Source organism: Spermophilus citellus (assembly GCF_964194105.1).
Source record: "Spermophilus citellus genome assembly, chromosome: 7".
Taxonomy (NCBI): Eukaryota; Metazoa; Chordata; class Mammalia; order Rodentia; family Sciuridae; genus Spermophilus; species Spermophilus citellus.
The window spans coordinates 45572018-45597922 of NC_138188.1; the positions used below are offsets into that span (position 1 = coordinate 45572018).

At 42.6% G+C, this 25905-nt stretch overlaps 1 protein-coding gene across 5 annotated transcripts in view; it reads left to right on the plus strand.

Annotated features, from left to right (window-relative positions):
• The first annotated feature begins 221 nt into the window (after positions 1-221).
• HPS3 (HPS3 biogenesis of lysosomal organelles complex 2 subunit 1) overlaps positions 222-25905 on the plus strand; it is a 35310-nt gene continuing 9626 nt past the window's right edge. For 2 of the 5 annotated variants that reach the window (XR_014023104.1, XR_014023105.1), the window contains exons 1-11: positions 323-640; positions 6101-6595; positions 7087-7258; positions 7351-7436; positions 10786-10978; positions 14883-14964; positions 18103-18257; positions 20272-20380; positions 22948-23129; positions 23881-24061; positions 24965-25198. Coding sequence is in view for 2 of the 5 variants with exons in the window: in XM_081302436.1 (XP_081158562.1) it covers positions 424-640; positions 6101-6595; positions 7087-7258; positions 7351-7436; positions 10786-10978; positions 14883-14964; positions 18103-18257; positions 20272-20380; positions 22948-23129; positions 23881-24061; positions 24965-25198 (2106 nt within the window). In the remaining 3 variants the exon portion in view is untranslated. Of the gene's footprint in view, positions 641-6100; positions 6596-7086; positions 7259-7350; positions 7437-10785; positions 10979-14882; positions 14965-18102; positions 18258-20271; positions 20381-22947; positions 23130-23880; positions 24062-24964; positions 25199-25905 lie in introns of all 5 variants that reach the window. The other 3 variants (XM_081302436.1, XR_014023103.1, XM_081302437.1) reach the window with 3 other exon arrangements.

Sequence of the window (25905 nt, forward strand, 5' to 3'; positions counted from 1 at the left end):
CCTTTCTTCTGAAGCGCAAACGCTGCTGCGGAAAAACGAATAAAGCTCCTGAAACAGTACGAAATGGTGCAAGATAGCAGACCAAGTGTGAAACGTACTCAACGACAAAAACATCCGCCTGGCACGAAGCAGTATTGTGAAAAGGCGAAGGGAAGGACACAGCGATCCCCGCATTCGCCAAGTACTGAGTAGACCGGGGCTGCGGCTAGCTCTGGGTGGCGGGGGTCCCCGCCCAGGGCCCGAGGGGGCCGGGAGGACTGCCCTCGCGTTCCCTCCCCGACGCGGCGAGGTTGCGGTCTCTTTAAGAAGCGGAGCCCGGGATGGGGCGGCGCCCACGTGACCTGGCGCGGCCTGGGCTCGCGGAAGTGGTCGCGCCCGGGCGCCGGCACGGGCAGGCCGGGCGGGCCTGCAGCCGGCGCCGGGATGGTGCACCTGTACAACCTGCACCCATTCGGGTCGCAGCAGGTGGTGCCCTGCAAGCTGGAGCCCGAGCAGTTCTGCGGCGGGGGGCGCGACGCGCTGTTCGTGGCTGCGGGCTGCAAGGTGGAGGCGTTTACGGTGGTCGGCCAGGAGCTGTGCCAGCCGAGGTGCGCCTTCTCCACGCTGGGCAGGGTGCTGCGCATGGTCTACAGCGAGGCCGGTGAGTGGCGGCGGGCGGGGCCTCCCCCGCGGTGGGCGCGCGCCGGGCGGCTGCTGGGGGGGGGGCGCGGGAGGGACTAGGCACCTCCCGGCACGAGCCGGTGGTCTCTGCGGGTCTGGCAGCTGGTGCAGGGTGCGCGCGGTGGGGGGGGGAGCGCGGAGCTGTGCAGTTGTCGTGGCAACCGTGCGGCGCGCCTGAGCCCCGCGCATCCTGAACCGGCGCCAGAAGAGCCCGTGACTGGGTTCCACTCCTGCGGGACACATAGAAATTATTCTTGTAGAAAACTTCAAACACATACAGCAGTAGGAGTGGAGAGAATAGTATCCTAAATCTCACGGTACTCCTAGCTTCAAAAATGATCCCAAATCATAGCCAGGCTTTTTTACGCCTGTACCTCCGTCGGCTTCTGATGGTTTTGAAAGCTCATGCTATGTACTGATCTGTCTGTCTGTCTGGCTAATCTTATCCAATCAAGCTCTCAACCTATCAATCTATCGATATCTAGAATTTGGTCTTAGACTAGCTCCCCATCTCCTCCCCGAAACAGCTGTAGGAGCATCCACTCCTTTTTTTTTTTCCCACCAGAAATGTGAAGCAATGCCAAGGGGGCACTGGGTGGGTGTGTCCCTATTTTAAAAAATTCCAACGTTTGAAAACAGATGCTTTTTCCGGATTACATAAGCATTCATCCTAGGTTTTTTTTTTTTTTTTTTTTTTTACTGTCTAGTAAACGTTGATTTCTGCTTTTTGGAAGGATGTAAACTGCAGTATTCTTTGTGGAAAAGCTCAGAGAGCATAAACCTGGAGGATTGGTGATCTCCCTCTAATCCCTATTCTGTGGCTGATTCAGTATGAGTTTATAGGAAACTTTGGGTCTTAGTTTCTTTTTTTAAAAGAAGTAAGTTGAATTACTAGGTCAGTAATTTGCAGACATTGGGATTTTTGAGAGTCAGCTACAAACCATGGGACTTCCATAGCATCTGGCTGTTCTTTTTGTCAAGTAAAGATGCCTATTTAAGAAAACCAAAGCCTTAATATTTACTGAAAGCATAATTTATAAAAGAAGAGAACAGAACCTTTAACTTTATAAGCAGCTTCCTATGCTGTCATTATTATTTTCATTTTGTCTAATGACAACATCAACTGGGGTTCTCATAGCACTCCACAGACCTGTTTGAGAAACCACTCATTTGGTCTGGAAGTTTCCTTTCAGCAGGAAGATACTGATTTTGTTATTTCTAACTCATCTCTATGGTTATACTCTTTACAGTATTGGGCATTTCTCCCACTATACCCTCTTTTAGGAATAGGTCTTTTTTTTTTTTTTTTTTTTTTTTTTACCTTCAAGAGTTGTATTGGGTGGCAAACTGAACAGTTTCTACTTGTGTGTATGTGTGTGTGTGTGTGAAAGGGGGGGGGGAGAAAGAGACAGACATGAGAGAGAGACACACAAGAGAGACAGACACACCATATATTTACAGGATTTGCCCCCATTCTTCAAATGGACATTTATCCTGAAATTCAAAGAAACCTCTGGTTTCAACTAGTGTTGATTCCTGGAATCCTTGGATGTCCATTCTCTGTGCATCAAAATCACCTGAGAAGCTTAAAAAAATATCCCGTGCCTGGACCACACCTTCAGAGATACAGTGTTGGTTTCTCTGGAGCGAGGCCACATTGCAGTGAGTCAGATGGTTAGCCAGGATCCAGAAACACTGACTCGAGCCACACTGGCTACAGGAGTCCCCAAGTAGCCTGATAATTTTGTTTTTGAGGCCTTCAGAAACAGAAGGTTTTTTTGTAATCACGTTGGCTGCCTCAGAGTTGGGGAGTCATGTGGATGGCATTGCATCTTGGGTCATGTAGCTCAAGGGTAACTTTCAATCTGCAGCTTAAACTTCACTTCTGGGTATAGCTTCAATTAATTCATGCTTAACTAAACTGGGGCTGGCTCCTGGATGTGCTGATAGCCAGAAAATCGTCTTCCACTCCGCAGTATTTCTCTTTTGGCCCTTTCCTCCCTTTAACAGTAAGCGGGTCCTGGAGATTTCTGTTCTTTGTTCTCAGTGTCCTCCTCTGTAGCAAATCTCCCCTTGTTAAAAATGGAAATAATTAATATATTTACATTTACTTTAAATGCTTAGCAGGTCTCTTATCCAAGCAGAGGACAAAGCCACATGGTTGTTATTGCCTGTCCTTTAGTACAATCCCTAGCCCATCCACCTACCCCACATCTTGCCTTTTGTCAGCTTTTCTGTAGTATTAAAACATTCTGATGCTTCTGATGTCATTTTTATCATAGGAGTGTGCCTTTTCTATAATCTGGTACTATTGTTATTAATCAGGTTTGTGATCTTGCTGCATAAAAGGAAAAGTTTACTTAATTTTTTAAATTGCTTTTATTTTTTTAAATACATGACAGTGGAATGCATTACAATTCTTATACACATATAGAACATAAACTTTCATATCTTTGTATATAAAGTGTGTTCACACCAATTCGTGTCCTCATACATGTACTTTGGATGATGATGTCCATCACATTTCACCATCATTGCTAACCTCCTGCTCCTTCCCTTCCCCTCCCACCCTTCTGTCCTATTAGAGTTTGTCTATTCCTTCCATGCTCCCTCTCCCTACCCCACTATGAGTCAGTCACCTTATATAAGTTTCCTTATTTTTAAAAATTAGTAACTCTTGCTTTAAAGTAAAAAAGAAAATGATTTTTTAAATTTACTTAATGAGGACAGAAGCTATCGTAGAGTAATATGAAGCACTGTTCACATTATGCTTAAAAATGTTTAGTTGCCTTTTCTTATAAATGTTATCATCTCCACAGAGTCCTATAAACAGATCTCTCTTCCAACAGTTTGAGGCAGGGTGATTGAGAAATGAGCCCAAGACCTTTGAGCTACTGAACCGGTGTTTAAATTCCAGCTCCTTCACCTGTGGGCTGTGTTGCCTTAGGCATATTATTTGGCTAGTCTGAGCTTCTGAATCTGCTCTATCTATAAAGTAGAGAAGAAGATGGATACCTTAAGGGGTGATTGTGAAGATTAACTTCTCAGCTCTGATCATGAGGCTTATTAGGGAGGTATGCTTGGCAAGAGCTAGTTCCTCATTTTCAGAACAAGTCCTTAAACCAAAAATATACAGCACAACATGGGCACTGCAGACTGTGAACTCTAGTTGACTTGTGACTCTGTCAACAAAACAGACATTTATTTATAGGTACATGAATAAAAAGCTTTTATTTTAAATAAACAAATATGCTTAGTTTTAAAATTTATTTACTAACTTGAATATCATACCCAAAGTATAGGTAACAAATGAAAACTAGATAAATTGGGCGTGATAAAAGTTAAAGACTTTGTGCACTGGAGACCCTAGCAATAGACTAAACAGGCAACCTGTGGAATTGAAAGTATTTGCAAATCACACATTTTGATAAGGGATTAAGATCCTGAATATATTAAAGAATTACAATCCAACAGCAAAAAACCAACTTGATTTAAAAAATGAACAAAGATGGGGCTGTGGAAGAATGCTTGCCTAGCATGCATGAGGCCCTGGTTTTGATCCCCAGTACTGCAATAAATAAATAAATAAGAAAAGAAAAGTGGACAAAGAATTTGAATAGGTATTTCTCCAAGGAAGATATATTAATGGTCAAAAGCACATAGGTAATTAGGGAAATGCGAATTAAAACCGTGATGGGGTACCACCTCACACTTATTAGGATGGCTCTCATTTTAAGAAAACGGGGAGAAACTGGAACCTTTGTGCTTTGCTGTAGGAAAGTAGAACAGTGCAGCCACAGTGGAGAGCAGCAGGGAGGCTCTTAACCAAGAATTAATACCCCCCAGTTCCACTCCTACACACACACCCAGGAGAATCTAAAGCAGGGACTTCAATGGATATTTGTACACAAATATTCATAGCAGGATTATTTACAAGAGCCAAAAGGTGGAAGCAAATCAGAGACCATTACTTGGGACTACGTAAACAAGACCCAAAGCTCAGAAGCCGAGAAGGAAATGATATATACCTGACTAGAAAAATGAGCAGCTTGGGGCTGGGGATGTGGCTCAAGCGGTAGCGCGCTCGCCTGGCATGCGTGCGGCCCGGGTTCGATCCTCAGCACCACATACCAACAAAGATGTTGTGTCCGCCGAGAACTAAAAAATAGATATTAAACATTCTCTCTCTCTCTCTCTCCTCTCTCTCCTCTTTCACTCTCTCTTAAAAAAAAAAAAAAGAAAGAAAAATGAGCAGCTTATGTAAAGAGATGGACTTGCAGAGGAGAAACCATGCATAGCTGACACAGGGAAACAGCCAGCTCTGTAAGTGGTCAGGAAAATAAATCCCACCCACCACCTGAGTCCAGGCTTCCCCAGTCAAGAGTGTCAGAGCTAGTGAAGCTGTGGGAAGCAGGCGTGTTCTTGTGGGGCTGCTGGAGACCTGCATTTCTGTCACCTAATTAGGGTAGTGGCCTGGCAGTACCTTCTAAAGTCTAAAATGCCCGTCCTTTGGCTCAGCTTTCTCACTTCTGGAAACCAAACAAATCCTCCAGCAAATGTATAGGCATAGGCCTGTTTATTATTGAGTGGCAAAGAAGTACTGGAAATACTAGTATGTATAGCAGTAGGGGAATTGTTGATTAGATGATGGTTTATGTAGATATAGCATGTTTTGCAGTTAATGGAAATGATGCTAGATATCCATGTGTGGACTTGGAGGGGAAGATTTATTGATTATTTTTGAAACTTGAGGAATGTTAAACATATTTAAAGAAGACAAAATACTTCCCTGGGATCCATGTTGATACAAGGGAAACTTGGATGGGCGCAGCAGGCTGCATGTTAAGGGGGGCCTCGGGATGACCCTCCAGTGGGAGAGAGTTACGCCCTTCACTTTACACCACTTCACCATTTTGACTTCTCGCAACAAATATGTGCCTCTTTTATGAGTTAAAAAAATCTTATTCGTCAGCAGATAAGAGAAAATGAGCTTGGCTTTCTATTCTATTTAGCATTCAGCATCTTTCTGTTCCTCTGAGTTGTGCCTTGCAGAAGGGGAGGGAATGATGTGTAAATTCTGTTAAACGCAGGTCCTTAACTTACACCTGATTTTAACAAGCCCCCCTAATTCTCTAGAACTGCATCCTTTCTGCAGCAGAGCCTTGTTGGAGCTGTAGCGTCAGAGCTGTGCTGAGCACTTAGAGCTAATGTAGGGAATGGCAGGTAGAATTTCTCTGTGTTACAGGGTAATGGGTAGGTTACCTAAGGACACTGAAGTGGAGAGTGGTTGTATTTTGACACCTTAGTGCCTAATGCAACTTAGAAATACACCTAGGATGCTGTTACTCAGGGTCTTTAGTTCCGCTATCTGTGTGTTCATTTCATAATAGTGAAGTAAGTGTAATTACAAATTCCAAGTGTGATCTCACTTCCTTTTCAGGAGACTACTTGGTAGCAATTGAAGAGAAAAACAAAGCCACATTTCTGCGTGCCTATGTGAACTGGAGAAGTAAAAAGACCGAGAACTCTCGCGTGTGCATTCGAATGGTTGGGCACAATGTGGAGGCACCCTTCAGAGAGACCTTCAGGGACCAGATGTCTATTGTTGAAATGCCCCTTTCTGAGGCCCCCTTGTGCATTTCCTGTTGCCCAGTGAAAGGAGACCTCCTTGTTGGGTGCACAAATAAGTTAGTGTTATTTAGTCTGAAGTATCAGATCATTGATGAGGAATTCTCAGTATTGGACTTTGAACGTTCTTTAATTGTACATATAGATTGCATCAGTCCTGTTGAAATTTCTTTTTGTGTTGGATATGTTGCTGTCATGTCAGACTTAGAAGTCTTAATCCTAAAACTGGAGTCGGACCCTAAAAATGGAGAGAGAGTTAATCACCATTCGCATAAAACCCACACTCCAGTGAAACACACAGAAGAAGGTAAGTAATGGATCTAACTTATTTCCTTGCTTTAGGCAAGGAGAAAACGTTCACTTTTGACAGTCTCTAAAAAACTCTAGCCACGTTATTTACAGATTGAGTTATTCTTGTTATGTCAAATTTGTCTCTATGACATGGCTGTCTGTGTCTTATTCTGCAGCATGTGTGTGTCAATATAAGTAATGGAACACCTGCTGCTTCATGAGGGTTTCTAGTCCTCATTCTTATCTTTACTAATTGAATGACATCGGGTAACACCATCTCTGGCTCAGTTTTCTCATGTATACAAGGGGATGATGATACCTATCCCGTCGTCCTTTATCAGTTGTGAGAAATAAATGTGTAAGTGCCCTGTAAATGTGGGACATGTGTGTGTAGAAATAAAATTGCTATGTCTACTGAATTGGTAGGAGGATATTGTGAAATCTAATTTTCTTTCAAACAGGTAGAGTAGTGCTTGAAGTTAAATTCTCTTGTTTTATTTTTTTAAGGCACTGGCAATAAAACTTCACAGCTTGAGACAGATGATTTTGTGATCTGCCAAAAGCCCATGGAACTTCTTGGTGAGAAGAGTGAACAGTCTGGGCTCTTGGTCACGCTGGAGTCCACAGGATGGGCTGATGAAAGCACAAAATACTCCCACGTTCAGCACCTGCTCTACAGGTATCCGAGCTTGTTGATCACCAGTGATTAGTGGGCATGGGCCTCCTTCAAGTACAGGGAACTTAGTTTTTTCCTTCTTTTTCAACCCGCAGACGTTTTACTCCTGATATCTCGTTCTACAGCCCGTCTGATGAAATCAGGTTGCACTCCCTTCACCTGCTCCCCATTTACCACACAGGTACAAGTGGCTGCAGTGTGTTGCAGAGGAGACAGGGCTGGGGTAGGAGGGGGACCAGCGCAGGTTCTGGATTGGGCTCTTCCACTGGGTCCCTGTGGCCCTGGACAAATCCTATGAGTGCTACGGAGTTTGCCGGCAGTGATGTCATGGAGAGGATGGGACTTACCCTTTTGGAAAGGTCTCTGGGACCAGAACAGCAAATTGTAGCCTGTTAGAGCTGAGGTGTATCTGGGTTCCAGATGCGGGTTTCACAGTTCCTTCGGATGACCTTGTGAACAAGGTGGGAAAATATGGACTGGATGGAATTCTCTTCAAAGCAGTGGTTTTCAACCTGGATGCTTTTAAAATTGCAGATGCTGAGGCTCTTTGAGGTGGAGATTCTGATTTCATTAGCCAGTGTCGGGGCCCAGGCATCAGTATTTCTTAAATGTTTGATAGGAGTCTAATGGTTTCCAAGATTGAGAACCACCAGTCGGCTGTGTCCTTGGTCAGGGCCTGTTTTAGCTTCTTTAGATATAATTTAGAAAAAGGTATAAGAATTATTCTAGTTCATTGTCTCTGTAACTCCACTTACCTTTGTCGTTTAGTAAACATTTAATGAATATCAATTGTGTTGAGTCTTGTGCCAGGTACTGGGGAGCCAGCAAAGCCAGAATAGGCGGTGTGCTAGCTCCTGTGAGTTACCACCCAGTGGGGCAGACACTAACTAAACAGTCACAAGATCACACTGAGATGAGTGCTCTGAGGGAGGAACCCCACTGTGAAAGCCTGTAACCAGGATCCACACCTGTCTTGGGGTCCAGCTTTCAACTGGCCAGGCTCCCCGAGGCAGAGGGTGAACTGGGTGCCTGGGGAGTGCAGGCTGGTGCAGGGCAGGGGGAGAGCTGCAGGCGAGGAAGTAGCAGAGGCTCTGTGGTGCGGGGAGAATCTCATGTTTGAGGAACTGAGAGAAGCAAGACCAGGGAGCTTGCAGCAAGGGAGATGGTGGGCACAAGGCTAGAGCTCAGTCAGGACCAGGAGCCACATTAAAGAGTCAGTTCTTTAACTCAGTGAGCTTCCCAGAGCACTTGGAACAAAAACTCCCAATGTGTCCACAGGCACCGTGACCTAACTCTGAACTCGTCCTGTCTCACTCTCAGCCCGCTGATTGTTCTCTGTCTGTGGAGGAGATATGCCCAGTGAACTTCCTTCCTCAGATAGGCCAAGTGCATTTTTGTGTAAGCTCTTTAATTCCTGTTCCAGGTTTAGAAGGTACTTCCCTCAGATCTTGTAGGATCGCATTCAGGTCATTCAATGCGCAGCTTAAATGTAACCTCACCACTGGGGACGTCCCTGACCCCTCAGTTTAAGTATCCTTGCCCTCAGACTGTGGAATTTTCTTGATTGTCCTCCATGCCAAGCCCCATCACTAGAACACAGCCTCTGAAGGCAGTTCCTGTGTCTCATGCTTTATTGTGTCCCTAGAACTCAGGACAGCAGCACTTTCGGTAGGTATCTGATGAATACTCACCGAATAGACAGATGGGTGGTATGTGTGAGCTGGACTCTAGAGGAGAGGAGAATTTTTAGAAGATGTGAGGTTCTGATAAGATGTTACCTAAGGAAATGAACACGTGCAGAATATAAAATTAGGTTTGTTTGGACATTAATGAGCAGTTCTGCTTGACTAGAGCTCAACATGTGTAGGAAAGACGAGGGAGGGAAAACTGGACAGTTGACTTTGTCCAGTTGTGGAGAGTATAGAACTGGGCTTTTTACACTAACGGGTGTCCTTGAAGGGTGTCAGTAAGAGGAGTATTTAGCGGGGGTGGGGGGTACTTTGGTTATGAATGATTTCCAGTAGTTAGTGAGAAGACAGCACAGTGAGCCCCTGTGTGCCCATGACAGTTTCCATAGTGATGCCCGTGCCCGTCGCCTGCTCAGATCAGGCTATTTGATGTAAACCCGAGTGTTGATAGCATTTCATCCTTAAAATTTCAGCATATGTCTCTTAAAGGAAAGGATTCTTTTACTTAAACTCACAAGTACCATTTCACATTTAAAATTCGTCAGATAGCTATGATTCTTTTGTTTGAATCAGGCACATAAATAAGTAAGGTCCATATTTTGCAATTGATGGCAGTCTTTTAAGTCTCTTAATACGTAGGTTCTTCCTTTTTATCCTTTTTTCTTTGTAATTCATTTAGCAAGGAATTGAACTGTTCCTGTAAAATTTCCCACATCCTGAATTTGCCAGTTGACTCCTCACAGTGTTATTTAACATGCTGCTGTGTCCACAGTATTTCCATGTGAGTTGGTAGTTAAATCTGCACCATCCTGTGTGCCTCAACCACATTGCTATTGAACACTTGAAATATGACTAGTGTAAGTTGAGATAGACTGTAGGATTAAAATACACCCTAGATTTTGAAGAATTTGTACAAAAATGTATAAAATATCTCCTTAATGTTTTTGTCTATTGCTTGTTCAAATGATAATATTTTGAATGAGTTGGATTAACACAATGTTACTAAAAATTCACCTGTTTTTACATTTTTACTTTTTTTTGATGTGTGTGTGAATTGAACCCAAGAGTGCTTTACCATTGAGCCACATCCCCAGCCCCTTTTATTTTTTTATTTTGAGACAGGATCTTGTTAAGTTACTGAGGGTCTCACCAGGTTGCTGAGGCTAGTCTTTAGCTTGTGATCCTCCTGCCTCATTCTCCCAAATTGTTGGGATTATGGGCATGTGCCAACACACCTGGCTCTTTTTACTTTTTAAAACTATGATTGCTAGAAAACAAGTTACAGATGTGGCTCACATTATATTTCTTTTTTTTTTAGAGAGAGAGAGAATTTTTTAATATTTATTTTTCAGTTTTTGGTGGACACAACATCTTATTTTATTTTTATGTGGTGCTGAGGATCGAACCCAGCGCCCCCGCATGCCAGGCGAGCGTGTTACTGCTTGAGCCACATCCCCAGCCCACATTATATTTCTGTTAACCATATGGTGTAGACTCAGTCTTGATCAGAATAATAATATTATTATTATCATTATTATATTTTTGTAACCCAAGTATATCTGTTGGAAAGCTTGTGGTTATCTGGTGGATTTTTGTGTGATGTTAGCAGTCATTGATGATTAATTTAGTTCTGTTCATTTATTAGGGGTCCCAAAATGGTGATATTCTAATTCTGCCACTTCTTTTTCATTTCTTACTGGTATTTTCCCATAAAGAACAACTTCCCCTTAGCAACTCTTTGGTTACCCCTTGAAACAGTTTGCATAGAAAAGTCGAGGTATGGATTCGCTCCCCTTTTCTGACTGGATTTATGGTATTTATTTCTTTCATTTTTGAATGCAGGTTCGCTTACTTCTGATGGAAAAAATTTGTCTCAGGAAAAAGAGTTGCTGAGTCTCTTTTGCTTTTTCTCCCTACCTCATGTGGGCTATCTCTACATGGTTGTCAAGTCTGTTGAATTAATGTCAATCTACCAATACCCTGAGAAGTCTCAGCAGGCCGTGCTCACGCCACAGTTTTTACACGTCATCACAAGGTACTATTGCAGTTTACTTGCTGGCCTTTGAGTCACTTATTTTTCTGTAAGTGCTGAGGTGCTGTCTAAATCTTAAATGAGAATCATGTGAAGCAGAATAGAGCATTGGAAGTTCATACATTATATCCGTCTTTGCAAATCTGTCCTGATGGCCTGTGGCTGCCTTTCCAGTGTTAAAGAGTTGGACTCTGGCTTGTCTTTGTTTTGTTTCCTTAGACTGGATGGGTATCTTTGTGAAACATGTGGGAACCAGTCTAAGGTTCCTCATAAAGGAGATTTTAATGGGGAATTCCAGTGGGAGTGAATGGGCCAGACAAGACATCTCTTCAGGTTCCTTGCAGATTTCCTTTTCTCATTTCTGTCATATTCTTTCAGTGTGAATCAAGTTATTTCAAGTGGTTTAGAACTGTGAAGGGACAGAAAGATGATCTGATTCCACCCCCTGATTGGTATAGATGGGAAGTGTTCACAGTGAGCTCAGATGAGTGTTCGCCGAAGTCAGGCACTGGTCAGTAGTAGTCGTCTTCTCTGTTGTCTTGCCCCAGTATGCTGGCATGTGAACTGGTTCTGGAGCAGGAGTTTGATCTCATTTCCTTTTATCTCAATAGCAAGTGATGCTTTTGGTTCTATTTCCTGTTTTTGGAGTTCAGATTATATTGAGGGCACTGCTTTGGACCCTCTGGCCAAGCAATCATGAATAAGATACACCATCTACTAAAAAAGTATAAGAGGGGAGCAGAGACCCATAAAGGGGGCACATACACTAGGGGATTTTTGGAAAATATCTTAAAGCTTTGTGAAACTGTAGTTTGTACTGGGAGTACTAGGGAAAGTACTTTTGACTAGGTCCCTTGGGGCTGGTTCAGATAGGTGGTTGTGTTTGAAGCTAGGCCTCAAGTTAGTTAGAATTTGATGAGTGGAAATTAGAAAAGATGGGTATTATAGGTAGAAGGAAGACTATAAACAAAGGCTATGGTTAATTTTTTGGAAACATTGGTACTTAATTGCATAGGATGGTGATTATTTTATTATTATTTTTTTTTACTGGGCAGTAAACCAGAATCTCCAGCAGGTGCTACAGTGAATCCAAACTGCATAGAAGCCACGTGGGGACTCTGATCCTCTCCTGGGGGGCTGCCTGACTCTCCTCCTGAATTCTAGAACTAGGAGAAACACCATCCCTGGGAGTATGTTTCTAAAGTGAACATCGTGGAGGGAGCTAGTTGCCCCAACTGTCAGGGTGCAGTGATGTTCTTAACTAGGAAGAAGCTGAAGAGGACATAGGTGGGTGGGAGTAATGCATGAGAGTGCACTCGAGGCTTTCAAGTCAAACTGAGGAATTCTTCAACATTTTAAATGGAGAAAGTGATATGACCAAAGTATAGCATTAGGAAAATTAATGGTGGCCTTTATGGAGGTTGGATTGACGTTGATAAATAAGCTGTCAGGATTCTCAGGAAAGGATGCTAAGGGGCTGGGGCTGAGGAGGCAGCGGCTGTGAGAGGAGGAGGAGTGGATGGGAGAGGATACACATACACAGGAGAGTTGCTTGGGGTCTTGGAATGATGGGGATAGGGGAGGCATGAAAACCCCATCAGGGCTTCAAGCAGCTGAGATGTGGGGACAAAAGAGATGCCTGATTTAGAGATTTGGGTTTGAGATGCTATTGTAATATTAAGAAGAAATGCTAAGTAGGCTTTTGGACACATAGAGAACTATAGGTAAGGGTAAAGAGGACAGCAGAGAAGTTTATTACCATCAAAAACGAGATGCCTCTCAAAGCAGGGTGTATGATCCCAAGGGTGTGTAGACAGGGAGAAGTCATCCCAGAACCAAACTCTGGTGAAGGTTCCAAGAGCAAAAGGAGGAGGAGCTTGAAGGCTGCAGAGGAACCTAGGAAACTGCAGCATCTCAGAAGCCAAGAATGGTGGAGAGAGAGAGAGAAGGAATAGAAATGTTACATTCTGCCCTCAAATGCAAAGACCGCCCATCGTTGCAGTGACAGTGAGTGGATCCCCAAATTCATGCCTCTCTTCTACGTCTAAGTTGGGAACTAATTTGGAATGCTGAGTCCAAAAACAGTATTAAGAGGGTTTGAAGGAACTTTGAATTTCTGGGTTTTACTACCTCCAGGTTGGAAATCATTGGGGCTTTTCTTAGTATCAGCACCAAAAGATACTCTGATAGCATTAATTTGACTGTGGAGCCATTAGACATTGGAATAGTAGTTGTTTTGAGTAAAGTCAGATTCTTACTAAGGATCTCATGAACTCCTATTTTTTTAAGTCATTTAAAAAAGTGAACTCAATTTTATATTTTCTTAATTTTATCTATTAGATACATATTTTAGAAATACCTTGTGCCATAAGTTTTTGTCTTGAAAAGTTTCTGGAAGATAGGTGTGCTTACGTGTATCTCTAAAAACAGTTTCCTTTCTTTTTTTTTTTTTTTTTTTTAAGGATCAAGGAACAATATAAAATCATGTAAAACACCAATCTTACAGAAATATGTGCGCTGGAAAGCCCTTCTCAGGCTCACGCACCAGAGTCGGCGCTGCCAACAGTCAGTATGCACTGGTCCAGCTTTTCTTTTGCGCTGCTGTGAGTTACTTGGTAGAAGTGGATCACACTCCACCACTGGTCAGCAGCTTACCGTTCTACTTGGCAGCTTACCTTGAACATCTTTCCAGCTTTCACTGCCCATTTCAGTTAATTTTATTCTTCTGTTAAACTTCTGCTCCTGTTGTTGGTATTCAGCAACGGCCAACAAGCCGGATCACCAAGCCGGGTTATGGTAGGCAGAAGTGAGTCACAGGCCCCTGTGTCTTCACCTCCAGACCCCAAGGCCATTGCTGTTTGTGGTTGTAGCTGTGCTCACTGCCATTCTGACTACGGGAGCTTGCTTTGCTCCCCATTCTCTATCTGCTTCTCGAGGTTGCTAACTGCTCCAGATTTGTAAGTGCTGGTGCTGCTGTCCCCGTCACTGGGATGACTCCAGAGGTCATTTCCACTGTGGAAATGGAGAGTGGCAGTGGGCTGAAGCAGAGGTGGAAGTGCTAGCAGCTGGAGAGCATCCTGGCTGAAGCTGTTACTGCTGTTGTGCAAAGTCTCCCAACTGTGACAGGGCGGGCTACCTTCTCTGATGAAGAAGCCCTTCTGCTCTAGAAGTCCTGTTAGGTGTGCTCTGGTCCTTCACTTGATTATGCCAAGGTGTTCATGGTGACTTCTGCTTTATAGTATGTTTTTAAAAGTCTTGTGTTCCCTCTACAAGATGTATTTGGTAGCAATTTCTCAGTAAATGGTTAGCTGCTTTAATGTCAGTATTGGTGTTGATATTGGAGCCTGGGATCTAATTGGCTCAGGCCTGTGCCAGAATGAACCTTGCTCTAGGCTTTAAAGCACTTCTGAGATGGCTTCAGTCTCATTTTCGGTTTTACTATTGATTTGTGTGTCAGTCTAAGCTGGGTGCCCAGCTCGATCCAGGTGGAATTTCATCCTGAGATGGGTGGGGGAGCACAACAGTCAGGAACAGGTTCTAATCTTCGCCTTGATAGTCACCCATCTATACCTTGAGCAGAGCCGGGGACATCATGTTGTCTGGAATGAGGACATTGACCTGGATCCATGGTTGTTCCCCAGGGTGTACGTCACTCACACAGGGAGCTTTATAGAAATATGCATGTCTAGGTTTGGCCCCTGGAGATTCTGCTTCAGTAGGGCTGAGTGGGGCCCAGGAGTGCCGAGACACTCTGCTTCTCCAGAAGCTTCTCCCTTGTCAGCATTACCAGTGCTCATGTCTTTTCCTATTCCTGCCATTGCTCTCTGCCTGCGCAGCCCTCCCCATGGTGGTGGGCACGCTGGCCCTCGGCCTCCACTTTGCTCAGTGCCCATCTCCTCTTCCTCAGCCACAACCTGCAGTGCTTCACGGTGCGGTGCAGTGCAGCGGCCGCTCGCGAGGAGGACCCGTACATGGACACCACCCTGAAGGTGAGCACGGGCTCGTGGTCACAGGGAAGACTCAAGATCACAGGGGAACATGAGATGCTTGCAGATGTGCTCCTGCGCCTGAGCCTGGCGAGGACCTTGAGGCTGCCTTATTTATTGGGTCAGAACTTCGGGGTGTTACACAGTAAGCACTTTGCAATTTGTGGTTCAGCTGACAGTCTTTAAGATTATTATGAGCATTTCCTTCACAGTTGTTTAGTACATAGTTTTTTTTTTTTTTTTTTTTAAAGAGAGAGAAGAGAGGGGCTGGGGATGTGGCTCAAGCAGTAGCGCGCTCGCCTGGCATGCGTGTGGCCCGGGTTCGATCCTCAGCACCACATACAAAGATGTTGTGTCCGCTGAAAAACTGAAAAATAAATATTAAAAAAAATCTTTCTCTTTAAAAAAAAAAAAAACTTCATAAAAAAAAGAGAGAGAAGAGAGAGAGAATTTTTAAAATATTTATTTTTCAGTTTTCGGTGGACATAACATCTTTATTTCATTTTTATGTGGTGCTGAGGATCCAACCCAGTGTCCTGCGCATACCAGGCGAGCGCCTTACCGCTTGAGCCACATCCCCAGCCCATAGTACATAGTTTTTAAAGTTTGGGGAAGAACATGTGTAATGTAACCTCAGAGAGAGGATATCATGCCTCTGTGTACTGTAATTTTTTATTCTAAACAAATATCGGTTGCAGTTGTACAGAGCTATTAATAGAACAGTCCAGATAGCAATATACTCAGAGCACAACATTGAAGAAGATGCATTAAAATGATTTATTTATACTATTATCAGATATGCCTAAAATTCTTTATTTATTTTCCAAGCACTTGGGAATCTTCTATACTTAGTCTAGAGGTTAATGGATATATTAGATCAATAATCTCATTTTTGGTAAGAAGTTGTATGCTTAGTCTTAGAAAAGCACTTACCCACAAAATAAGTGTAGGCAATTTCAGCCTGATCATCTGACCCTGAATTTCTTTTCTCAAAAATACACTCACTGATTATTTGCATGATTTTCATTTATGTTATTTTACCTCTGAAGTATGAGCTATTTAAATAGATATTTGTTATGAAAACACATGCTGTGCTGCAAGAAACCCCCAAATTGTGATGACCCATTTTTCAGAAGGTAGATCATGTCTGCCTGGTACCTGAAGCTCACAGCCAGGCTGTGTTAACCAGCGGATGCCCAGGGTGTCTAAGGTGCTCGGGCTGCAGTTTTTTTGTTTTTGTTTTTGTTTTTTTTGTTTTAAAGAGAGAGAGAGAGAGGAGAGAGAGAGAGAGAATTTTTAATATTTATTTTTTAGTTATCGGCAGACACAACATCTTTGTTTGTATGTGGTGCTGAGGATCGAACCCGGGCCGCACGCATGCCAGGCGAGCGCACTACCGCTTGAGCCACATCCCCAGCCCTCGGGCTGCAGTTTTTATGGCAGCTTGTGATAAGTGATTGTATTTTGTGGAGGGTGGGCTCTGGGTTCTCAGTGACTTCTGTCGCCATGGCCTGCCTGTTGTTTCCTGGTGCTTTCCAGGTTTTCTGAGTGCCTTCAGCTGCCTGGGAAATGGAACCACAGATTCTACATGCTTCTTGAGCATGAGATGCATGCATGGGCTTTTCAAATAGGACATTATTTATAAGATAAGGGGTATTTCCCCAGTAAAAAAGGAAAGAAAACATAGATGAAAAATCTTCTGTTCTTGGCTCTTCATCCTTCTCTTCTCCCCCACCTGAATTGTCAACCCTCAGAGAGACCTGGACTCCCACGGGGTGGTGGTGACAACTTGGGCTTCTTGATAGATTGAAGTTGGATCAAACTACTTTAGAAAACAGTCACAATGCCATGTCTTCCTAGGGTATGAAACCAGAGGGAAGGAACAGGAAGAGACAAAGGGGGGGGGTGGCAGCTGGTGGGGCGCTGCCTGGAGGCCAGTGAGGTGGGAGAGGGGAGGTCAGTGGTTATCCCAACGCATGGCACCCCTTTCCTGCTGCTCCACCAACTCTCAAATCCTCGATGCCACCTGAATGAGCACACAGCTCGGCCCACTTGAAACTGTGGTATCTGAAAAAGAATTCACAGCTTCAGGGTCTGGTCCGAAGTGCTTTGTGGTTGCATGTGTGTGGTTGTGTATGTGTGTGTTACTGGAAAGTGAACCCAAGGCCTCACTCATGGAAGCATTCCCAGCCCTTTTTGTATTTTATTTTGAGATAGGGTCTCCCTGTGTTGCTCAGGCTTGCTTTGAACTTGAGTTCAAAGTGGCCAGAGTGGTGGCCACTGTGTCTGGCTGTGTGTGGTTACCTCCCTTTCCTCTGAGGTTCTGGCTTTTCCTAACTAGCCAAGGCCCACTTAACTCTTTTTATGAATGAAAAAAAATTCATCTAGATGTTTTCCCAGCCACTTTGCACAAAGGGATGACAAAGATGGCCTCAGAAGCTAAACAGCGTTATTGAAGCAGAAGGGGCAGGGATCTCTCCAGAAATCTCTTCTCCAGAAATCTCTTCCATTATCTTTGTTATCCATTCTGCTTGACTCAGTCCCTGCCTGTTCCAGGGGTCGAGCAGTCAGGCTCATCCAAACATATAAGCATTTTTTTTTTGGAGGGGGGATGGAACCCAGGGCCAGGACTTTACCACTGAGTTGCATTCCCCAGCTCTTTTTCTTTTGAGACAGGGTCTTGCTCCGTTGCCCAGACTGGCCTTGAACTTGCACGAGCATTTCTTGCACACATCCACCAGCAGAAAAACAAAAAAACAAACCAACCATTTTATACACTTTACATGCTGCAGAAGTCCCTTCTACAGTGTCTGACCTTATCCATTTCGTACACCCGGAGCCACCGGTAGTGGGCAGGTTGTCAGCCAGGGCTGCTCTCCTCAGGGGCTCCTGCAGCTCTGTCTGCGTTTAGTCAGCAGCCAGTACTGGGTTCGTTGATTCGTTGATTGAGTAGCTCTATTAAATAGATGGTTGGTTACATAGACTCAGATAACCTCTTCACTCTCTTAGGAATAGGAATTCGGATTTTTGGGAGATTGTGGGGAGTGGAACATATTTTACCAGACAAGCAGACTGATGTTTGAAGGTCAATGTTCATGCGCTTTGTTCCTGGTTACATTTGTGATTTTTTTCCTTCTCTAGGCTTGCCCACCTGTCAGTTTGGATGTCTGTGCTTTAAGAATACAGCTTTTCATAGGCTTGAAAGCCATCTGTCACTTTAAAAACCACATCATACTCTTGACCAAAGCAGAGCCTGAGGCTGTTCCTGAGAGAAAAGAGTCACCCAAGAGGCTTCTGTAAGCATCCCCCACCCCAGATACTCCTTCCTGTGTCTGGGATGAATCTTACCTGGATTATTTTGTGTGTGTCTTACTTTATCTTTTTTTTTTTTTTAATCAAAACTTGGAATGATCAGCTGGCTTTTCTATGATGTTCTTTTTCTGGATGAAATTAAGGAGGTTCTAAAGATATCTGTGATATCCTTTGTAATTCACCTTGGAACTTTCAAAAGAAAATGAATTATAAAATACTTTCAGTAAAAATCAGTGGTATTTTAGAAAAGGATTTAAAAACATGCTTTTCTGTATAATTAAAGGGAAAGACAGAGCCTGTGCTCCTAAGCCAGACTACAAGGCTTTTTGCTTTTTTTTTTTTAATATTTTTTTGAGAGAGAGAGAGAGAGAGAGAGAATTTTTTAATATTTATTTTTTAGTTTTTTGGCGGACACAACATCTTTGTTTATATGTGGTGCTGAGTATCAAACCCGGGCCGCACACATGCCAGGCGAGCGCGCTACCGCTTGAGCCACATCCCCAGCCCTTTTGCTGTTTTTTTTTTTTTTAACCTTTCAGCAATTGCATTTTTAATTACTGAATGTTTTCTAATATTGGCAATAGAAATTAAGAACATGTTTCTCACCTGAAAACATATCCATGATCTTTAGATAATTGTATATCTACCTTAAAATAAAATTGTATTTTTAGCTGGACATGGTAGTGCATACCTGTGATCCCAGCCACTTGAGAGGCTGAGACTGGAGGATGGCAAGTTCAAGGCCAGCCTCAGTAATTTAGCAAGACTCTGTCAAAATTGAAAAAATTGCATTTTCATAACATTAATCTCTAGTTAACTCTTAGGTTTTCTGCTTTCACATTGTTCAGAGTAGAACACTTAGTTCCACATTGCTAATGCTTCTATTTGATGTTTTCAACATTGTAAATTTAGTAGTAAGGAATATAATCTAATATGAACATTCCTCTAAGAAAATTTTAATCGGGAAAGAAATCCATGGGGGTGAGAGAGCATCTAGTGTATTTCCAGTCCAACACAGGTGTATACTTTTAACATGCGTTTTTATTTTTTTTAATTGTTTGTGCCTATACTTTGTTCCACTAGCAGGATATGGTCATATTCTAAGCATGCATGCAATGGACTGAGACTGACAGATCCTAAAAGCTTTAGGGTGAGAAGAGAACCGATTTGTAATGCTACACATTTGACATTTTTAAAGTAAAGTATTTTTAAATGATTTTTAAATTTTTAATTTATTTGAAAATCCATTTGATAAAAAATTCTCAAATAGGGCTGAGGTGGTGGCTCAGTGGTAGAGTGCTTACTTAGCATATGAAAGGCACTGGATTTGATCCTCAGTACCACATAAAAGCATAAATAAATTAAATTTAGGGGGTTGGGGTTGTGGCTCAGCAGTAGAGTGCTCGCCTAGCATGGGCGGGACCTAGTACCACATAAAAATAAAGGCATTGTGTCAAAAAAATAAAAATAAAAAATAAATAAATAAACGAATTTTTAAAATTCTCAGATATTTTATATTGAAGAAAATGCCTCACAGTGAAAGCAAGAGTTAATAATATTGTGCTTTAAATCTTAAAATCATGAGTCTTCTACATTTTCCCAGCAGTATAAATGTTTTGCATTTACATTGTTTCTTTAGATTTATGGCCTATGGCTTGTGACTTGACTCCTGACAGCCACCTGCAGGGGAGAGCTAGGCACAGGAACTTTCAGAGCCTGCAGGAGTCTTGCTGGTTGTTTTGAACTTATTGCTCATTTGAGCATACTTGAAGAGTGAATTGGAAGCAACTGGGTTATCAATACATGATAGTTACAGACTACTGAATGCTGTAGGCCTGTGTAGTATTGTGAAGTAGTGTTCAATGAAGATCGACTATACAGCTAAGCACTGAAGAAAATACTGAAAGTTATGTCATGGTTATCATATGGTACCTGATACTCACCATTTAAAAATAACATGTTTTATCTTATAGTTCTTGTCCTTTGTTTTGCTTTTAGTTCTAGGAAAGATACCAGTGTTAAGAACAGAATACCTCCCGCAGTCGAGGCTGGGTGGAATTTGTACATTGTGAATACCGTCTCGCCAATGCAACTCTACAAAGAAATGGTAACTTTTTCAGACTTTTGATTCTTTGAAGAAATGTAGAATGAAATCGATGATCACACATTGATTCTAAAGACCATGCATTCAGGATGCCACAGACACCAGCGTCCAGGCTCTGACAGGGGAGTGTGTATCTTTCTTGGCTTTGTTGTTTTCAGTTTTGACATGTGAGAAGCAACTAGAAATTCTCTTCATTGAAATCAAAAGTCCTTTATTCATCCCACTCTCCAAAGAGGATCATGTGCCAATCTAAACATCCATAGATTTTGGCTTTGACTTTGAACCCTAGTAAAAAGAACCATGAATGGAGGTGAAAAGAACCTAAGATCATTTATCCCTATTTCACTCTTTTTTCTTTGGAATGTCATCATAGTATCCTGGGCACTCAGCCCCTGCACTGCAGCTCCATTGACCTTGAAGGGGCCAGGAGCAAGCATCCTCATTCCTGTTCTAAGAGTAACAGCTTTTGCTCATCCCTAGTGATTTTTTTTTTTTTTTTTTTTTTTTTTGTGGTACTAGGAACAACCCAGGGCCTCAGTCAGGTGAGGCAGGTGCTCTACCACTGAGCTACATCTCCAGCCCACCCCACTCCTGCGTTTTTTTTGACTTTTATTTTGAGACAGGCTCTCCCTATTTTACCCAGACTGGCCTCAAATGTGTTATCCTCCCGGCCTCAGCTTCCTGGGTAACTGGGATTATAGGTGTGTGAGATCATGTCCAGCTTCCTGCCATTTATGACTCTTTATTTTGAAATAATTTTCAAACTTAGAGAATGTTCCAAGAATAAGACTAATGTAGAGAAAACCTGTTCATTCCCCACATAAATTCACCCACACCAACATTTCACCCATTTTCTTCTCTTTCTCTTTGTACTCTTGTGCTCCCATTCATTGGGAGGAATATTTAGTACTCTATAGCCTTTTGTCCCTGAATACATCAGGGTATATTTCCTGAGAATCAGAATATTCTCTTGTGTAACCATAGTGTAGTCTGATGCTTCAGTAAACTTTATCTTGATACTGACCCAGGTATTGTGTAAAAGCACCTCCAATGCCCTTCAGCCCAGGATGCAGTCTGGGGTCAGGGGGTGTATTTAATCATCGTGTCACTTTAGCCTCTTTGGATTAGAATATTTGTATAGCCTTTCTTTTTATTTTATGACATTAACATTTTTTTGAAAAAACACAATTTTCCCCCTCTACCTTTTTTTATTTTCTTGAGAGAGTTCTGCATTTTGGGTTTTATTAGAGTTTCTTTCATGATTAGATTCAGGTGATGCATTCTTAGAATATTGCATAGGTGTTGTGTTTTATTAGGGTGTCACAACTCTAGGTGCAGGATGCCCATCTGCCCCTCACTGGAGACATTAATTTTGTTAATCTGGTCAATGTGTTGCCTGATTTGTCCCTGGCATTTTGGTGGGGTGGCTTAGGAGGGAGCATGTATTGGATTTTTTTTTCCTTTAGTGAGTTGAAGGTATGAGAAATCCAGATGTGGGAGTTGGAATCAAGTGGGCAGTTGGAAATGTAAGTGTTCGAACAATAGCAAAGGACACATGATATCAGTTGGCCCATGTGGTCTCCTGTTCGCCCTCCCCGGATGAAGTGGTCATATCCCAGTTTGCTGTTTATTTCCAGAGATATCCTGTGCAGCTGTGTCGGCACGTATGTTGTTTTGTAAAGTACATGACTGGAAGCAGACTACCTACTTTGTTGCTTTACATTTTGTCTTAAAGAATACCTCTTTGATATCACTGCATATCAGTAAGCCTAGGACTGCTTTCGTTTTGCTTTGTTTTCTGTGATTCTGGGGATTGAATAGTGTCTACAGCAGTTTAATGCTGATGATCATTTCAGCTTTGTCCTGCTGTTTACTCTTCTTAATTGAAGGTCACAGACTCCCTCTGGACCAGCTGATTGCTTATTGACTCAGATGGGCTGGTGAAGGTTTCGAGCCCACTGTGAGCTGAACTTAAACTCATCAGTCGGAACTCAGGGAGGGACACTGTCTTAATATGACAGGGTTAAATCATAGAACTTACAAAAAAAAAAAAAAGATAACTATTTCACATGTTTACTAGTTTTATCAAATTGAGAGCAAATCGTTGCTGAGTTATCTGCATTATTACTATTACAGCATTCTTTGGACCTCGTCATGCTTAAAGCTATTTAACAAGGCAGTATTTACAATCAATCATGTGTGTACTAAACTGGCTCATGGATTGTGGAGGAAGAAAACATCAACTAACTGCTGACTGAGAGATACATAACCACTGATTTATTTACTTTTAAAAGCATTTGGGCTGGGGATGTGGTTCAAGCGGTAGCGCGCTCGCCTGGCATGTGTGCGGCCCGCGTTTGATCCTTAGCACCACATACAAACAAAGATGTTGTGTCTGCCAAAAACTAAAAAAAAATTCTCTCTCTCTCTCTCTCTAAAAAAAAAGCATTTAATATGCCCCCAAATTAATATTGTTAATAAAATATATAGTTGTAAAATAGATATTCTTCAGAACTGGGCCTTTTGGGTGTCTTTCTTTAGCAGCATTGACTTTGTCATCTGGGCTTCAGGTCGACTACAGCAACACCTACAAGACCATAAAAACCCAGAGCTGCATCCACCTCCTCAGCGAGGCTCATCTGTTGGTGAGGGCGGCCCTGATGGATGCCGGCCAGCTAGAACCTGGAGAGAAAGCAGAACTTTTGGAAGCATTTAAAGAAAGCTGTGGGCACCTTGGAGACTGTTACAGCAGGTTGGTGACGTCTCTGGCAACCTTGCTGCAGAAGCCGTCTTGTGTTTTGGGTGTGCTTGCCAACTGCTTCATCTCTGGTAGTTACCTGATAAACTGGGGACATGTGAGAGGAGGTGGTTCATTTTTCACTTACTTCACAAGCATTTATTGAGCACATGCTGGGTACCAGGCTTAGATACAGAGATGAATGTGACCCATTTCCTGTCTTGAAAGAATCACAGTTTGCTAGATAAGCAGTAAGCCTTAAGCTATGAGTCTTCCACCACATGACTTGGGACATTTGAAGGTTGTTTTCAGGCCTTGGGGGCCATGGCTGGTGAGAACACCCCATTGCTTGCTTACTGTTTATGAGCTAAGGGAGAGGTGTCAGCAGGACAGGCTGTGGTTTTAGTCTTAGTAGTCAGTGCTTTGTGATGTCAGAAGGGGAGCCTGCGATGAAGAGTGACCCCCGTGAGTGATTGGAAACTGATAAAAAAGACTTTGCCTACCTGTGAGGACCATTGTTTTTAGAGATAGACACATCACGAATATTAAAATTCATCTAATGAATTACTTTTTTTCCAGATTATAAGCATGCAAAAAGAAGCTACACTGGGTAGAATGATTTGTAAAGTAAAACTCAGGAGTCTGTTCCAGTTCATGATGTCATTTGCAATTAATGTCTTTGGAAACGTGATCTGTGTTATTATTGGCATGGTCGGACATACAGACTTATAACCCACAAACTGTGGTGTTTCTTTCCTCCCCTCAGACTGGACACCCAGCATTCCCACCTGGCCTTGCCTTACTATAAGATGTCTGGCTTGACCATGGCTGAAGTCTTGGCACGTGTGGACTGGGCAGTGGACAGTGAACCACAGAAATACGAGAAGGGATTAATCTTTTATATTAATCATTCACTTTATGAAAACCTGGATGAAGAACTAAGTGAAGTGAATATTGTCTTTTATTTAGTTATAGCAAATATTTTTCACTTTTCATTTTAATAATTTATTCTGTATCATGTAATTTAGGAGGCAAGTTCCAAACATTTTCCTCTTTGTTTTTCTTCTCTTAAAAAAAGTGATGTACCTTTGTCTTCGTGCTTGGAAAAGACCTTCTGGGCTATTTCTCACATCTCCTCAGTGTAAAGAGAGGGAGATGTGGTGCTTGAGGACCTGCCTGGTGATGGCAGCTTGTCTTGTAGAGTAACAGCGTGGCCCTGCCCTGATCCTCATCTACTGTCCTCCCCACCTCCTGGTCACTCCATTCTCCAGGGGTCCAAAGCTTCACTTATAAACTCAGATTTGTGACCTTAAAACATTATTAAGGGTTTTTTTGTTGTTGTTGCTATGTTTTGTTTTGCCTCTTATGTGTTTTGAATATAGTTGGAAATTGTGATACCAAATGTTTTGAGGGAGATGAAATCTTCTCATAAAAATCACTTCACTGAGTATATTTTTAATTATGCTGTAGTCTTTTATTGTAGACTTCTAAGTGTCATTTAGTGAAACATTTATTTTCTTCCTCTGAACTCCTGTTAAAATTAGAAATGTTGGTCACATCTCTGGTGCGTATTTCAATGCTTTTTCTTCTTTAGCTTTCAGCAAAGAGATCACTTCATCTCAGGTCTCCCATGTATCTGAATCATTTCTTCTTTAATCATAATACTATAATTTTATTTTTAATTGCTATATTTGTCTCTATTTGGTGTACCCATAGGTCTTCCAGCACTTAGGAATTCTGAAGTTCTTATACACACGCACACACATTCACGCATGCATACACACATGTATATTTGCTGATTTTGTTGCTTTCTATTCGCTGAATGGCCTTTTATTTTGTGCTCCTCAAAGGAATTAGCAGCAAAAGTGGTTCAGATGTTTCACGTGACTGAGCCGAAGCAACTGCCCCATGTTCTCTGCAGCCCTTCCATGAAGAATATTAATCCTTTAACTGCCTTGAGCTACCTGAACAAGTTGGATACTTATGGATTTGCCTCAATCCTAGTGACACTGACCAAAGCAGCAGTGGCTCTGAAAATGGGAAATATCGACATGTACAGAAATGAAATGAAAAGCTATTCGGAGGTATGGAGCCTGCCTGGCCTTAATAGCAGTCTTAATAGCAGGCTAAAGGTGGTAGTCTTGAGGTGTTTTGCTCTCTTTGGCTTCTTTTTAGCTCATATTTTCTTAGTTGTAATGGAAAATAGACCTAATATTAGAAGAGAAAGTGGGACTTTGGATCTAGCAAATGAAAAAAATTCAACTGATATATGGTAGCAGTGGGTGTGCAGAGACCTTTCAGCTCAGCATTGAGGACATCCAGAGCACTGTGCTTGGCTCTGGGGGCTCTGCCTGGAACCAGCAGTCTGATCTGGTGTGAGAGACAGAGTGTGCTCACCAAAAATGGAGCAGAGGGTGTATATTTAAGGATAGAAAAAGGAGAGTAACAATAAGCCCTAGGTATTAGTAGATCAAAGATAGCCTCCCCTTGGGAAAATCAAGGGTGACGTTAGGGAGGATGGACATACAGTTGGTACGTCGAAAGAAGAAAATCACTGCCTTGGAAAAGAGATCATTTAGGCTCATGAGTCAAAAATGGTAATGGAAAGAAAATTAGAGGTTGTGTTATTTGAGCTCTTAACGATGTCCCAGGCCCCTTGCGTGTGTCATTTTACTCAATTCTTAATGCCATGAAGTCGATGCCCTTGTAACAGTGAGTGGCTGAGACAGCTGGGACACAGGGCCTCAACACCTTGTCCATGATCACGTCGTGGATGGTGGCAGAGTGAGCC